General features: G+C 33.3%; 1 protein-coding gene and 1 long non-coding RNA gene across 2 annotated transcripts in view; both read right to left on the reverse strand.

Moving 5' to 3' along the window:
* Positions 1 to 1377: 1377 nt before the first annotated feature.
* On the reverse strand, positions 1378 to 11446 carry LOC144447279 (uncharacterized). Its single transcript, XR_013482007.1, has 3 exons — positions 11199 to 11446; positions 9531 to 10012; positions 1378 to 3951 (listed from the first exon to the last, which is right to left on the reverse strand). It is a non-coding gene; the product is annotated as an uncharacterized LOC144447279 (long non-coding RNA).
* Positions 11447 to 15288: 3842 nt separating this feature from the next.
* Positions 15289 to 16371, reverse strand: part of LOC144447207 (cdc42 homolog) — an 8705-nt gene continuing 7622 nt past the window's right edge. Inside the window, exon 5 of the mRNA XM_078137109.1 lies at positions 15289 to 15309. Within this exon, the coding sequence (XP_077993235.1) occupies positions 15289 to 15309 (21 nt within the window). The remainder of the gene's footprint in view (positions 15310 to 16371) is intronic.

A 16371-nucleotide genomic window follows, 5' to 3' on the forward strand; every position in this document is an offset into this window, starting at 1 on the left:
ATCAAACTATATTTTTAAAAAATATTTCAACCCTATATTAGTATATAGTTGTTTTTTGCATATTGGTGCTGTCTTGTAAAACTTGGAATTATTTTCTGAAAATGTCTGAATAGTCTCAAAATTGACTTTTTAGAGTTAAAGAGACCCCCTAGGACCCTCCCATAAGAGATGTACATATTCCCTTCTCAACCTCCCTTTCACTGTCAAGATGCTATATTAAACTCCTTTTTTGGATATAATTACCCTGTGTCGATAATTATAATTATGATAGTGCTAACCCGTGATCTTGTATAAAAAGTAGATGCAAGATAGTCAAGCAGTCCACACTGAGTCATGATAAAAAAATACCTGTCATGTGAATATTATATATATAAAACACCCAATCTGTGAAATTACTGAATTCATGAAATAGGTAATGATATGCCCAGTACTTGAAATGAGCATCTTTTATAGGACACACACAAAATAATATCAATCAAACAACTTTATTATCATGTATTTACAAACTCATCACTTCACCAATTCTTATTTTATTATGATTCAGTGTAGCTTGTGTTTTATTAAAGTTCGATAATCAACACACCAGTTCAAAAGTTCAAAACTCTTGCCCCAAAAATCTTTTTAGATTGTAATTTATATACTCTCATGTCCATAAGGTTGACCATTCCATGAATTGGGCAAAGTTACACACACACACACACACACACATATTGTCTGATGATTGCATTGAGCGTGAAACACCTAAGCATGTCAAGTTCCAACCAACTTACTCTGATTATATATATATATATATATATATATATATATATATATATATATATATATATATATATATATATATATATATATATATATATATATATATATATATATATATATATATATATATATATATATATATAGTTTTGTATATATATATATATAACTCGGTGAGTATCTGTTTGTTATTGCCGTGGCGAGAGTTTTGGGAGGGACATGATTGTTTGTAGTGTCAAGTGAAAATACTATCACTTGGATTGTTTGAAAATTAAGCATGCTAAGGACGGGAAGTTGTTTTGTCCAAGTTGTTCAAAGAAAAGGAGAGGAAAAAAATAGATAGTCCTATACACAGTAACACACCACACAGTGTTGATGATGACTAGGTAACTAAGTCAAACAATGAGCAACACCAACAGAATGTGCTGTCTGATGTAAATAAAACATATGTAAATGTAAATAAAACATATTTAACACACTGATATACTTGCATATATATAATTTGAAATTACAGGCGGCCAGACACTGGTGACCCCTTTGTACATTTGAACTTGCCTCACTGAACAGTAGTATGTACCTGTACAGGACAATAATTTAAAGAAGAAATGGAAAAACAAGTACTACAAAGTATAGGGTTTTTATTCTCAAACAGTTCAAATTGAATTCGTACATTTGATTAGATATCTTCCCTTTGTTGTTAATATTTCATTAGGACATAAAAATTGTTCAATATCAGTTCTGTACAAAAATTAATTTGAGTAGTATATTAAAGCTATAACAGTAATACCAGTATATATTTATTATTTATAATGTAATTTGAGGTAAAATATGAACTTGCAATAAATTACTGACACTATTCAACATTGTTTTTACCAGCCATTTGATAGTTAATTTGTTTTTGCATGTACAGGAAATTATTTGTAAACAAACAGAATAAATACAAGTTACAAGTGACCAAATCTAAGTCACAATTTGAAACTTCATATATTGTTACAATGCACCCCACATTGACCTAGGATTACAAGTTAGGTGTTAATGGCAGTTGTCTGGCCTAGAACCAAAGACAAATCCTTTGTAATCCTCCTGATTCCATTGATAAGATAAACACTGATGTAAGACCTGGAGATTGAAACCCTTGCCTTTAATAATTACTGATGCTTAATTTAAGTTAATTAAAATCATTTCCTGAACATACTGTAACAGATGTTGATCACATAATATTTAGTGTTTTACTGCTCTACAATTTATTGAGTGACTGACACTGACATGGTTTCCTTGTTTTTTGTTTTGTTAACAAGAACAATACACATTCATATGACCACTTTGAAAGTTCTTAGCATTATGATCTAGTATACAATTAAATTTAATGACAGTCAGACATTAACATTTCATGTATAGCATGCCATAGGTATACAATGTAGAGGCTATGTGGATACAACTTTTTGCAGAGTTTGGGAGAATTCTAATATCCCAGAATGCTAACAATGAAAAATATCACCAAATGATTGTTTTATTTTACGCCTTACAGTTGTTCTCCATAAACAACAATTTTTTTTCAAAATCTGCTTTCAAATTTGGCAAGTTGCAAAATGAAATTCAAGTTTTATAGCCATTTCAAGGTATAATGTACAGACTTGTTTTAGTTTTTAGAACAAACTTTTTATACCAACTGGTACCAATACTTTCACAATTTTAATTATCTTCAAAGTTGGAAATCCCTATTGTTCAGAATACTTTCACTCAAAGTTTTCGCACTTATTCATTGCTAGATTGTGATTGGCTAAAATCACTGCCTCTATACCTTATCAAATACTAGAGTGAACATGGGTGTCTCTGGAGAGATGATTTACAGAACACACGCATCCTAGAAGCAGATTGTGAGTTATCCGTGTTTTATTTTTTAATATGTAGGGGAACAACAGATTCACAAAGATTGCACAAAGCAGCACTGCACAAACTATGGCTATGTCATCCACTACAGTATTACCACCACACGTTTTATTCATGATCATTTTAATGGGGAGGGTTCCTTGTAATATTCTATATTTATTTCTTAGAAGGCCAATCACTCATTCAACTTGGATTCTCACATGACCTAATTCCCTGGACCAATCAATATCCCTCATTTCAAGTTCCAGTTCCCTTTGGTATATGCAGGAATTTTTAAAACTGCCCTATAAGCACTAACAGAATCTCCAATAGTAAACCCTCTATCTGAAAGTACTTCATCCCCTGGTAACAATTTTTTCAGGATTCCACAACTTTCAGTCAAGTAAACATCTGAGACCCTCCCTCTCCATGCTTTAGATATATAAATTATTGTTACCTTGTGGTGATATTCCTATCAAAAATTTTGCAGTGTTATGCTGTTTATAATTGGACCATGCTTGTGCCCTGGTTAAAAGATCTGTTGGTCTTTCACTAACAACTTCAAAACAATCTAAATAACAACACAATTTTTGAAATAATCACTAAAAAATAATGGCATGGATGAACGTAAATCTTCTCTGCCAGGCCAAGTAATAAATGATGACAACCTTGAGGACATTACTGGGACCCACTTGTTAAAAATTCTGCTGATTGTGGACTGGTCAACTCCAAATCAATATGATAAATCTTCATCAAGTAAATTTAACCTAAGTTTCATAAGAACAGATAAAAACTCCTGGAACTGTGTCAATTTGTTTTGTGAATATGTCTTAATATGAGGAGCAATTAAATAAATTAAAAACCATTTTAACTATGACAAAGTTAGGCAATCCTATATATAAACTACACTTCTTTTCATTTGAACTAAAAGTTTTTTTCAGAAAAACAAATGGCATCTACTTTCTTTCAATCTGTCCCTTTCACTTTTCAAATTCTGATTGTCATCTTTTAATTGTTTGTCTTAAATAATCAGCTGAACATTCATATTCTTTAGCTTCGCAACTTCTGATCTCAGTTTCACACTCTCATCATTATTCTCTCGAGTCATTTCCCTAGTGAACATCTCTAAGTCTTGCTGTTTTCCAACTGTAGTTTCTTGCTTAGTTATGTTGGATTCATCACCTGCCACCATAAGAACTTTAAATTTGCTGATCCTTCTTTCACATCTCTGGAGATCAGTTTCCTTCTTTCTTTTCTTTTGTGTTGTGATGAATGAAAACACTGATGGTACACAGTCTGGATGATTGGGGTTATCATTCTTGGCACCTTGAATGAAAGACAAAATATCTAGGTTACTGTACTATTCACACACAGAAATAATTGTACAAAAAAGTGATATAGCAAAACAACTTGTAGGTTATTAGTTTTAGTCATTTTCTTCACGATAGTTCAATACAATTTCATGTATAGAATTACACAATAATTATCATCTTTACAGTCAGATGTAAAATAATGAATGTCTAGTATATCCATGGTCTAACAATGGAAATATCACCAATATTGGAAACATTGGTGTCTGAGGCAAATACTCGGTGTGTCACTACATAACGTGTTGTCAACACTCATACTAGTTCACTGGGTGAACGCACCATATTCATAATTATAGTCTTTCTGTCAAGACTTATTCAAGAATTTAAACTTCCAAAATAACAAGTGAGGTGATGAGGTCATCAATCATCTTGAAACCTAAAATTATTTGGTGAAGGTGTTTCAAAAACAACTTTATTTTTCCACCTATCAGTAATGAAATGCATGCTATACAACGATTTTAACCATGCATAACCATAACCATGTTTTAAGAACTTTTGGAGAGTGGTAAACTTCACAAATATTTTATTAGACTTGTCATAGGTTTTTTTGGTGTGTCGCTGACAAATTTGTCATTTTTTGCAATATTCAAAAGACTAACTTTATAATCATAAAAGATATCTTGGAATTTGGTCCATATAATCAATACTTGATATAGTTGTACCATTTCAAGTTTCGAATCCCAAAGCTGTTATTTGGTACACATCGCACCGTATAGTATAGGCAATTTAATATCCCTATGATGCAAGAATTAAATGTCTGTAACTCAAAAACTGTACATGGTACTTTGATGAAATTTGATAGACACACCAATAACACCTGAATGTACATGTAGTTCTAACCACTTCAATCATTACAGTACAGACTATAATTAAGTAATTTTTCTACTTTTCAAAGTGTTTAATTTTCAACACTAGTATCAATTCAATATGAATTTACATACTTGTAATGTACTCATTGTTTCATACGTATGATATTAATTTTTATCTTAGACAGTGAATAACAGTGAATTTTAAATGTATGCAAACCTCACATGATCATGGAGAATACATGTAGTTCAATGAACTTCACAAGATCACTGTACAACCTCCCCCCCCCCCCCCTGAAAATTAATTAAAATGTATTTGTTCTTGATGCTATTTTATGACTTCTCTTCTTCACCAATCTTTCTCACAGAACAAGTTTACAGAGTCTCAAGAGTTTCGTTTAATAAATTTGGGGTCAATTGTTGCAACATCATCTTTGCTTGGCCATTCATTAAAAGAATTAGCACAACAATATTCCTTGCAAGAAAATGGACACTGATAACAGATGTCAATTTCATAGGCAACAGCTCTATACATGTCAGGTTGTGTTGTTTGTATATTTCCAAATTGATATTCTGTGCATTTCCTTGTCTTTCTCTTAGCTATTTTTGTTGTGTGTTGTTATTACCTACTACCTTCAAATTGTTATTAATATCATCAACAAAGTTTAGGTAGGTCACCTGTTATACTAATGATACTATTTAGATTTTGTGCAAGTTGTGGTATTATCAGTTTTTTCCCCTGATCCTGCCACTTCTTTAGCTTTTTGTTTACAACCGTTGTCTTTAAAAAATAGCGCCGATGGCACTGTAGCACAACTGTATAGTTTTTAAAAAATGTTTACCCACATGCTGATCCATGCTAGGTATAGGGGTTCATTTGCTGAATGATAATCCTGTTGCCTATCCAACACTGTTGTTATTGTTGCAATATATAGGATCATTTGGCTGTTACTATGGGAGTTGTCATGTTGCTAGACATATTTGCATACCTTTTTTGAATGTTTGTCACTTATCAATGAATCCCTGATGTTATCTTTGCAATATAAGTGATCATACAGCTGTTGCTATGGCCGTTGTCTTGTTGCTAGGTATATTTGCAAACATTTTTTGAATGTTTGTTCATTTGTCTTTTAATCCCTGTTGTTATCTTTGCAATATCTGTGATTTGGCTGTTACTATGGGCGTGGTCTTGTTGCTAGGCATATTTGCATATATATACTTTTTAATGTTGGTTCACTTGTCTACGAATCCCTACCACCGTTGACTGTTGCTATGGGCGTGGTCATGGTTGCTAGGGATATTTGCATACATTTTTTGAATGTTTATTCACTTGCCTATCAGATGATGATGTTATCTAATCAAAATATACTGCCATTTGGTTGTTGCTATGTAGTCATGGTTGCTAGGGCCAATTGTGTCAAAATCTTTTGATGAAAATTTGCAGAATAACACCTTACCAAGTTTCAATCTCATTGACAAAGTACTTTCTGAGATACAAGTTTTTGACCAAAATTCACATTTTTATGCCTTATTTGCATATCACTGATGAGATCATAATATGCTTAATATTTCTTTGTCTATATACCGCCAGATGCATCCCCATTAAATTTCAGCCAAATCTGCTCAGTAGTTTTGGAATTAAAGAGTTTTGACCAAAAAGACACATTTTTAGCCCTAATTGCACATCATTTTGAGTTTAAGTTTTTTGACCAAAAACCACATTTTTTTACCCAAATCACACACTGGTGATAAGATCATTTTGATTTGAACAATTTTCCAACTAGACATCAAAGGCAACACACACATCAAATATGGCAATTGGTGTGGCATTTTTTGACTTTAAGTTGTTTACAGACAGACAGACAGACACTTTGTCATGCCTATAACACTACTGAATTATCAGTTCAGTTGTGCTAAAAACAGAATCTGGTCTTTAAGTGCTTTCACTTGTTAACTTCTCTTCATCTCTCTCTTAGTATTTGCTCTACTTCTAATTCACTTTTCCTAACCCCATACTTATTTCAAATCCTGTGTTCCAATTGAACTGTCTTCTGTTGTTTTCTTTGGAATTGTTTGTGCTTCATCAACTCCTTACTGTAATTTTGTTCTCTTTTTAATGTTTTGGAGCTTCTTTTTTGTTTTTGTTTCCTTTAAGGATTTTGTCTTAATTTGGGGGAAGAGTAATAAGATATGATGTTTTATTTCTAGTACATATTCTACAGGTGCATAACATTTCTAGTAGACCTGTACACAGCGACATTGATCTGGCTATAGAATTTTTAAAGATAAAAGAATTACCTTCCCATAGAGCAAGTCAAGTCTCTAAAGTGTCGTCCTTAGGGCACATCAGAATGTATTTACAAAATAAAAACAAATAAATTTGAAGGTTATCAGCAGTTAAAGTAAAATTTTGTGACTAATTACATGTAAAAGTCACTTGGTCTATTTTCGTGTCTATGTACTTCCGGGTTGACATAAATATAAAAATTATATTAAATGTGATACAGTCGGCCCTACAACTACTAAGAAATGACAAAACCGTTCATAAAATAAAGTTTACTGGGATGTATTATACTGTTTAGCAATCCACTGGAATGTGGATTGAGTTTCGGCAAACAAAAATATTTCATTTTGAAAAAAATAAAATCTAGATGAAACCCAATCTCAAAGCTGATTATTTTAAAGCATGGAGGTAGTGGTGGTGCTTTAGTCAAAGTATTTAATGGCCTAAACCATACTGATATTGATATCACATATACACAAGACATTTTGGGCCCTTTCATTTGTTCATACTAAAAGAATTCTCAAGCGTTATATATCCATTTTTTTTTAATGCAACATGGCAAGTTACAACTTTAACCTAAAACTATAATATACATGTGATGTGACAATGACAAGTTAACTACACTGTACAAGCGTGATTACTTACAATATGCTATGGAAAGCATGGTATATATAGTAAATACATACATGTAGACAAATGTCACATTACAACATTCATAATGTAACTAATGGACAGTTCTGTTCTGTCTTACACGTATCCGAAAGGAATTTAGCAAATGAAAGTTTATCATCTGAACTAACAAAACACAAAAGAAATTCTATACTTTTTTAGTTTTACCTTCAATTTAGTAAGGATGGGTTTATATTTGGGTTGAAAAATCTGTGTGTGTGTGTGTGTGTGTGTGTCTGTGTGTCTGTGTGTCACCATTTTCTAAAAAGTGACTGGCTCAATTCAAACGAAATTTTGGAGACGTGTTCCGTAGGGTAATGGCAAGAAGTGATTAGTTTTGATAAACATTCAATGAATATTAATGAGAAATTTACATAATTAATGGTTTTCCGTAATTAGGCTATATCTCAAGAATGCACCCTTCAAATTTATTATAACTTGGTACATACATTTGCGATACCAAATCGCATCCGTCCTGAATACATTATCAATTTAGCTTTTAGTTTAAATAAATTATTGGCATATTTAAGTGATTAGATGTGGTGGCCACACAAAAGAATTTGTTGTTTCTGGTCAGGAAACATTGCCTAAAGTGGTGTGAGGACACAAATTTTTTTTGTTAATTGTTCATGATTAGTTCTGCAGTTGTCTTCCCTGAAGAAGATCAAGACAGGGTATTTAAGTGATGCAAACTCACCAGAAAACAATTCTATTTTTTTTTTTGGCCTTAAAATAGGTTTACAATGGGGTGGAGTTCACAAACAGCTGAAATATTAGACTCTCTCACAGTCCTCGGAGCTTCGCTTTACTAAAATTAAAGCTAAACGAATTATTTTGCATGTACCGATACCAGCTATATAACCGTACTCAAATATCCTTGTACTGTGCACCCTCATCGACCATGATAGAGATAACCATTCGTTGACGTGTGACTGCGACGCTCTGTGTTTTTGCAAAGCCCGAAAACAGGGAGTGTCGCAGTTACACGTCAACGAATAGTTATCTCTATGTGGTCGATGAGGGTGCACAGTACAAGGTTATTCGAGTACGGTCATGGAGTACGTTATGTAGATGGTATCGGTACATACAATATAATTCATTTAGCGTTAATTTTAGTAAAGCGAAGCTCCGAGGACTGTGAGAGAGTCTAGTGAAATATCTATCATCGTTTCAATTTTAGTCAAATATGGACATATCATTTTCAAATTTCACACACTAATTAGTGTACAGTGAGGGCTCGTCACTCACAAAATCTTGACAATTTTCCTGTAGTGATTAAAACATTTTTGACAACTAACTTTCATTGGGACTTGAAAAATCACAGACATAGAGCTAAATTTCTTGCATAAATCATGAAATTGCAAGACTATACCCTTACAGAAGACATTTAAATCTGGCTATTAAAGGTATGAAGTGAGTATATTTCAGTAATCTGTGGCAATAAGTTCTTTCTCCCTGGGAGAATGGAAGTATATCACCAAAGTTCCATGATGGATAGGTGATATTTGTTTGTAAACAACTAACTACACAAGTTGTCAAAAAAAAAAGATAAATAATGTTTTCGTCTCTTTTTAGGAAATGTAATTCCGTGAGAACTTCATTACTTTAAACACGAGTAACTTTCAGTTTTCAGGTATTTGCAGTCAAGTGTAATTTACATGTAAAATGAAATATTAAAGGTGTGAAAGCTGAAAGGGAAACTGTCATACATCATTTACACTTATAATAAATATGTAGTGTTCAATTGTTGCTGTAATTACATGTAGGGAGACTCACCTCTGGTTATATCTAGGATTCTAGGTACCGGAAATGATTCGGTCTGTTCAATGTAGGTCTTTCATACTGGGCATCACAAGGCACTTTTACTGAATTTCACAGGATAGTGGTGTCATAATTTGCACGCACCATGTCACCCATCTGTGACATGCAGGCAGAATCGCAACATAACACATGAAGTACTGAAGACGTTAAACCGGCAGGTGATCATCAGTGAAAACTAATACTGGTGATAAATCCTAGGTTTGTCCATGGATGTATTAGTGAGATGGTCAGGTATATGTCGTAGAAAATCAGAGTAATTTGTAGCTCTCGGCGGCGATTGATGATACCCGCCACATGCCCCAGCATGCAGCATGCCTCAAACCATGTTGTTGTAACTTGTTTTGTACGCAATGACCCGATTCCTGTTGTAATTTACATACGATGACGTTTGCCGTAATGGCCGACATCCGGACTTGGGACTTTGTATACAAAACTCCCTAGGAGGAAGAAAAAAAAAAGAATGACGTAAGAGCCGCCTAGCGCATACTTAAAATCGCATATAAATATCCAGTCACTTCCGCATATTGGAGCACAGTCGGTGCCAATCGTCTAAGCAGTAACATCTTAGTCCAACCACACATTTCCAGTTTACGAATATTTTACAAGGGAATACTATTATATATACAGTCTGTATTAAGATGTGGATTACATTTTGTCATATTCCTAAAAAACCTTCTGAAATATTCTTTCTTTTTAAGTTTATTGCTAATCGTGTATAACCTAATAATCAGCCTGTGTACAGGACACATTCTATACTGAACGCGCGCTACTCACTCAGCATTCTATATCTAACACACAAATATAATTATACGTCTTGACTTCGTGGAACGTGCAACACACACACACACACACACACACACACACACACACACACACACACACACACACACACACACAACAAAAATGGTATAAAAGATAAATTACAAAAAAGTCAAGACAACCGTTGACAGTCTAGTATGTATAGAGAGAAGTGGTGCTAACTGATACGAAATCTAACACCAATGAGTGATACTAAAATGATTCGCTCTATGAGCCACCGTCATTTTGTTTTAATTTTTTACAACCAGCAGACTAAACTACATAAACTTCTTCTATCATATCATCTTTGCTACGTTCATTAGCTTACATGCGCTATCTACGCATTCAAATTTGCTATCACATTTCTACTGTATCGTAGTCAGTGAATTATTCACGCATTTTTTAATGAATTCAAATTGAAGACTACTTCTGTTTGTTGTCGGCTTTATATCATGATAACAGTATAGTAAAATATGAAATATTATTAGCCATATTGGCAAATATGTTCTATATAAGCTGGACAGTTGAAAGTCGGTCTTCAGAGTCAATCACAATGACACATGATATAGCGCAATTTTAGGAGTTTTTTCACGCACGCTACTATAGTAGCTCCTCTTCCCTAAATCTAGCCTACACAAATGTTTAATAATGAAGGGAAGCAGTCGGAAACTGTAGTTAGGTCCAGCCTAATGACGGTCAGTTTTTTTCCCAATGAAATATATTAAATCCTACTTCCATATTGATATCACAGTAGACGCTAGCATTTTCTTAAAATCGTAGTTACTTAACTCGCACAATTAGGAAATTAGTAAAAACAGGTCTTACCTCTAGTCCGCGATGTGGGCTGCTAGGCACATCTAAGCAGAATGGTGATAACGTTTCAAAAATATGTCACGTGGTATATTTTGAATGACGGTGATTGGCTACTTACAAGTCGGTTGTACCATTATCATGCAGGTAATGAAGTACCAAATTATTGCTGATTCCCTAAAATGACCCTTTCCGTCACAACAAAGGGAGAACCCATTTTAGTTATAGAGTGTTATCTTGAATAAAGAACACCAGTCCAGTTCAAACTAAATTTAAAAGAAAATTATTTACGATTGTGATCATAGATATTGTCAATAAAGTGTGTTTTTTGTTGTTGTTTTTGTTTAAAAAAAGGTAAACAAATACATAATCGACAAGGAACACCGCAAGTTCAATATTACCGCTAATATCAGTTTTTCCAGGTGTGAAAAGTCAATGACTAAAGTATACGAAACAGTGAGAGTCATCATAGATGGCGATTACGGAGTTATATGTATCTGAAATTACGTATTATAGTTGTCTATGCCACTTCGGAGATCAAAGCAAAAAAAGCTATCGGCAACGAGAATGAGATATTTATAAATTGAAAGTATTCCGATAATTTGAAAGTTGACAACACCTTGAAAATTTCGAGAGCGAAAACCACTAAATATGACCAGCATTCCTCCACATACCAGGAGCTGATAACCTTGAAGAACTTTAGAAGTGACTTGAGGCTGATGGCTAACTAGCTCCGCAGGGAGTTGAGGAAGTATAAAGGGCCGTTGTGCCGCTATTGATCCCTGCCGGGATTAATTTGGAGCGTTTTGAGGTTCTGGAGAAAATTTATTTATTTATTTGGTTTTTTTTCATTTATTTATGTATTTATTAAGCATCTAACAGACATTGCCCAATAACAGGATTGTTAGTGCTGGATGAAGCCGGAGTACCCGTGTAAAACATGCGACACTCTTCTTTCTTACAGCATGGTTAATGTAATCAAACCCTGAATGGGTTCGAACCCCAACCACAGAGGCAAGTGGTTTAACCACTCGGCCACAGACAACCCACAAAAGGTACATTTTGAATTCACATTGCTATTTGAAATAACATCTTGTAGTTTACAAAGACAAATGTATATGGTACAGATGGTTTATCTTGGCTAATTTATGGGTCTTTTCTTGTCGCGAATTGTATATTTTTTCTTATATTTATCATTCTACACTGTCTTCACATGCATGGGTGTGTTTGTTGAATTAACCTTAGGGATTTGACATTCACTGTAATGTATGATTCAAGTGTTGTATGCTTATAATCATTTAACACTTGCTTTTATTGTGATCAGTTTCTTATTAATACCTCGTATGTAGCATTCTAGTGGAACTTTCACAACCAAGTATAAATAATTATATAAAAATGATGTCACGATAAGAATAAGACAAAATTACTCTGATAAATGCTTAAATTGTGGGATGGTGGCAATTTGTGTGATATTTCACATAAATTTAGTTTTATTAAAAAGAAAGGAAAAATGAAAGAAATCAAACTACATGACGGTTAAACTTGCAATGATCCATGTCTCAATTGCAGAATTGTTTTCTTTTTCTTTTCTCAATTTCATTTAAATTCCACCAGATCGTTCATTTCACATATTTCCTGGAATGCGCAATTTGCTATTCTATCACAAAATATTTGTATTTAAATAGTGAAACTCAATTTGTACATGAAGATGAAGACAACCCTAAGCTTACGTTCAAATTGTGCTGTAAACTTTACTATTTGTACGTACAATAGACCTATGCCTCTTATTTCATTATCAGTTGTATGGGAACCAATGTAGCGTTTAATAGACACCTCAAGATATTTCCTTCGTTCTAATTTTTCCGTCATTATTTTATAGTTTGTGATGATAATTATATCAGAGTATTAAAAGTTACTAAGTCTAAATCTTTGCTAAATATTGTTACTCAATATTTCCCTAGTGGTAGTTACTTCATATCATGTTTTACTATCATGTCGGAATACCAGACATTTTATTTCTTCAAAAACTGAAGTCTGTCCACGTCCAATCAAACATATCGCCTGCATGATTTATTACTAAACTACAACTATGTATGTATGTATGTATGTATGTATGTATGTATGTATGTATGTATGTGTATGTATGTATGTATGTATGTATGTATGTATGTATGTATGTATGTGTGTATGTATGTGTGTATGTATTTATGTATGTATGTATGTATGTATGTATGTGTGTATGTATGTATGTATGTACGTATGTACGTACGTATGTATGTATGTATGTATGTATGTATATATGTAATATGTATGTATGTACGTATGTATGTATGTATGTATGTATGTATGTATGTATGTATGTACGTTTGTATGTTTGTATGTATGTATGTATGTATGTATGTATGACTCCCCATTTATCCTTCTCTCTTTTGTTTTGTTACAATTATTTTGTAATCATTTATATATTTGGGTAAATAAACCACTTATGAATGTATACCTAGCTACCATGACCACGCTATATTTCTGAAATGGGGATGTACAAGATAAACAATATTTGCCTAGATGAAACTTTTTTGGCGGTCTCATCAACAAGCAATATAAATGCTAAATGTATTTCTAAATTATCGTGATTTTTTGTTAGAAATTTGCCATTCAAATTGTATTGTTTTAGGGGTGTCAGAGCCTAGACTCTATGTAATATAGGTTACACTTTAGTCAGACTTCGATAACTTGAGAAAACCTCTAAATATTTGTATCAATGTTTTACGTACGGCAGCTTTAGAACTAACATACCATCGCCGACACTGCAGTTTTACTACATTTGTTAAATGAAGGTTTATGATATAGATGGAACCTTCCACATATGAGCTGTGTTCAGACTACGTACACTCGCGATCACCGTCTCAGTTTTCGGACATAATCGTGTTACATTACAACTGGAAAATGCTATGTAAAAACGGTATCACCCATTATTGGTTTTTATCATAATTACTTGATTCCCTTCAGGACAGGCTTAAAAGCCGACAGTATATTTTATCCTACATTGCACTAGTAGAAAAAATAGTACAGTTTACGACATTTTCCGTACTATAGTTCAGATTGAGTTCAATTCTGTACTTTTATGCTGATGAGGTGGACGTTTCTGTACTTTCCCATTAGCGCCTGTCTAATCGGATTATACTCGATCTGAAAAATAGTTCAGATTGCGAGTCGGAAGTGATTTGAATACATTTGCATTTAGTTCAGAATATATTCATGAGTTCACCCCATAACCGGGCAGTAAACAAATGAATATTCAAATCTACCGTGCTTGCAATCAATACGTACATAAACGCTATACGTGTAGCTAGTGTATTCGATACATATGTATGTATATAAGCAGGCTTATGATATGAACTACATGGTTAGGACGTACGTAGATTGTAATATCACAGGGCTCATTTTGAAATAAATGTTCGTAGTACGCCTTTTCATTATGCACTACATACCGCCACCACTAAACGTGTTTCACATTTCTACGCGTTTGATGCATTAGTAATACAGATTTAGATGACATGACAATCGTTTCCAATAATAGTTTAAAATTGGGCCACAAATATTGCTAGTGTATGGAGCTTCTTAACAAACCTGACCGGCCAATAGCGTCAACAAACTCACAGTAGAGACGTGCTGACAGATTTGAGTCTGTGGACATTATTTCTAGCTAAGTAAAATTGAGTGACTATTGGGAATATTATATGGCATCCATGTCGTCCATGTAGTCTATAGTTTCTGACTGACCGTGTTATGTACAACGTAACGCTGAACGAAATACGGTCCATCAGGAATTAACCCTTTGAACCCCAAGCCCCTGAGAGGGTATAATATAGGTGTTGGTACCATGTTACATAACACCTGGTGTCAAAACTGACCAAGGATGACCCAGGAAAACTATATATTTATGGAATCTACATATATCAGAGTTTCCAAAAATATGCAAATTTATGTCATGTGACCTCATTATATATTCAAAATGGCCGCCAAACCAGTAAAGTTATGAAATATTTTTCACATTTTTATAATTTGTATTGGTGAGAGTACAAAATTCTCAGTTTTTTATAGAATTTTAGCCCACAATGTTACCAGCCTGTGGAATGATATAGAAATATTACATAATATGTAAAGATTTATGTATGTAATTTTGATTTTCACCCTGGTAAACATGTGGTAACTCGTTATTTTTGCATGCAATTCAAGGAGTGGAAGTACCATATTGCAGGATTGTTTGAGTCCAAACTGACCAATGATGATCTGATGAAACCATATATTTTTGAACTGGTCATAAAAAAAGCATCCCAAAAATATGCAAATATTGGTCATGTGACCTCATTATATATTCAAAATGGCCGCCTTTACAATAAAATTATTGAATACTCTGCCCATTTTTCAATTTGTATGGGTAAGAGTATAATATTTTCAATTTGTTATTGCATTTTATCCCTCAATGTTACAAGGCTGTGCAATAATATTGAAATATTACATCATATGTAAAGATTTATGAGTAAAACTCTGATTTTCACCCAATACAACATATGGCGGACATATAGTAAATTGGTACTCTTGAACAGGGATTCTGAGAGTGACAGTGCCATATTACAGGATCGTTTGAGTCTAAACTGACCATATTTGACCATACATAACCAAGTATTTTTGGAATTACCAAAAGATAGCGGTCCCAAAAAAATGCAAATATCGGTCATGTGACCTCATTAAATATTCAAAATGGATGCCATTACAGTCAAGTTATTGAATTTTCTATAATATTTTCAATTTGTATAAGTGAGAGTAAAATATTTTCAATTTTTATTGTAATTTTAGCCCTCAATGTTGCAAGTCTGTAGAATAATATGAAAATATGACATCATATGTAAAGATTTGGGCCAAAAATCTTTGGTTTTAGTCATTATGTACTAGGCAAACATACAGTAATTTGATATGTTCGGCTTACCATTCAACAAGTGAAATAGTCATATTACATGGGTGCCAGAGTCCAAACAGACCATGTTTTACCATACATAACCAAGTATTTTTGGATACATCCAAAGACAGTAGTCCCAAAAATATGCAAATATTTGTCATGTGACCTCATTAAATATTCAAAATGGCTGCCATTACAGTCAAGTTATTGAATATTTCACAAATTCTTCAA

Source organism: Glandiceps talaboti, chromosome 16 (assembly GCF_964340395.1).
Source record: "Glandiceps talaboti chromosome 16, keGlaTala1.1, whole genome shotgun sequence".
NCBI classification, from domain to species: domain Eukaryota; kingdom Metazoa; phylum Hemichordata; class Enteropneusta; family Spengelidae; genus Glandiceps; species Glandiceps talaboti.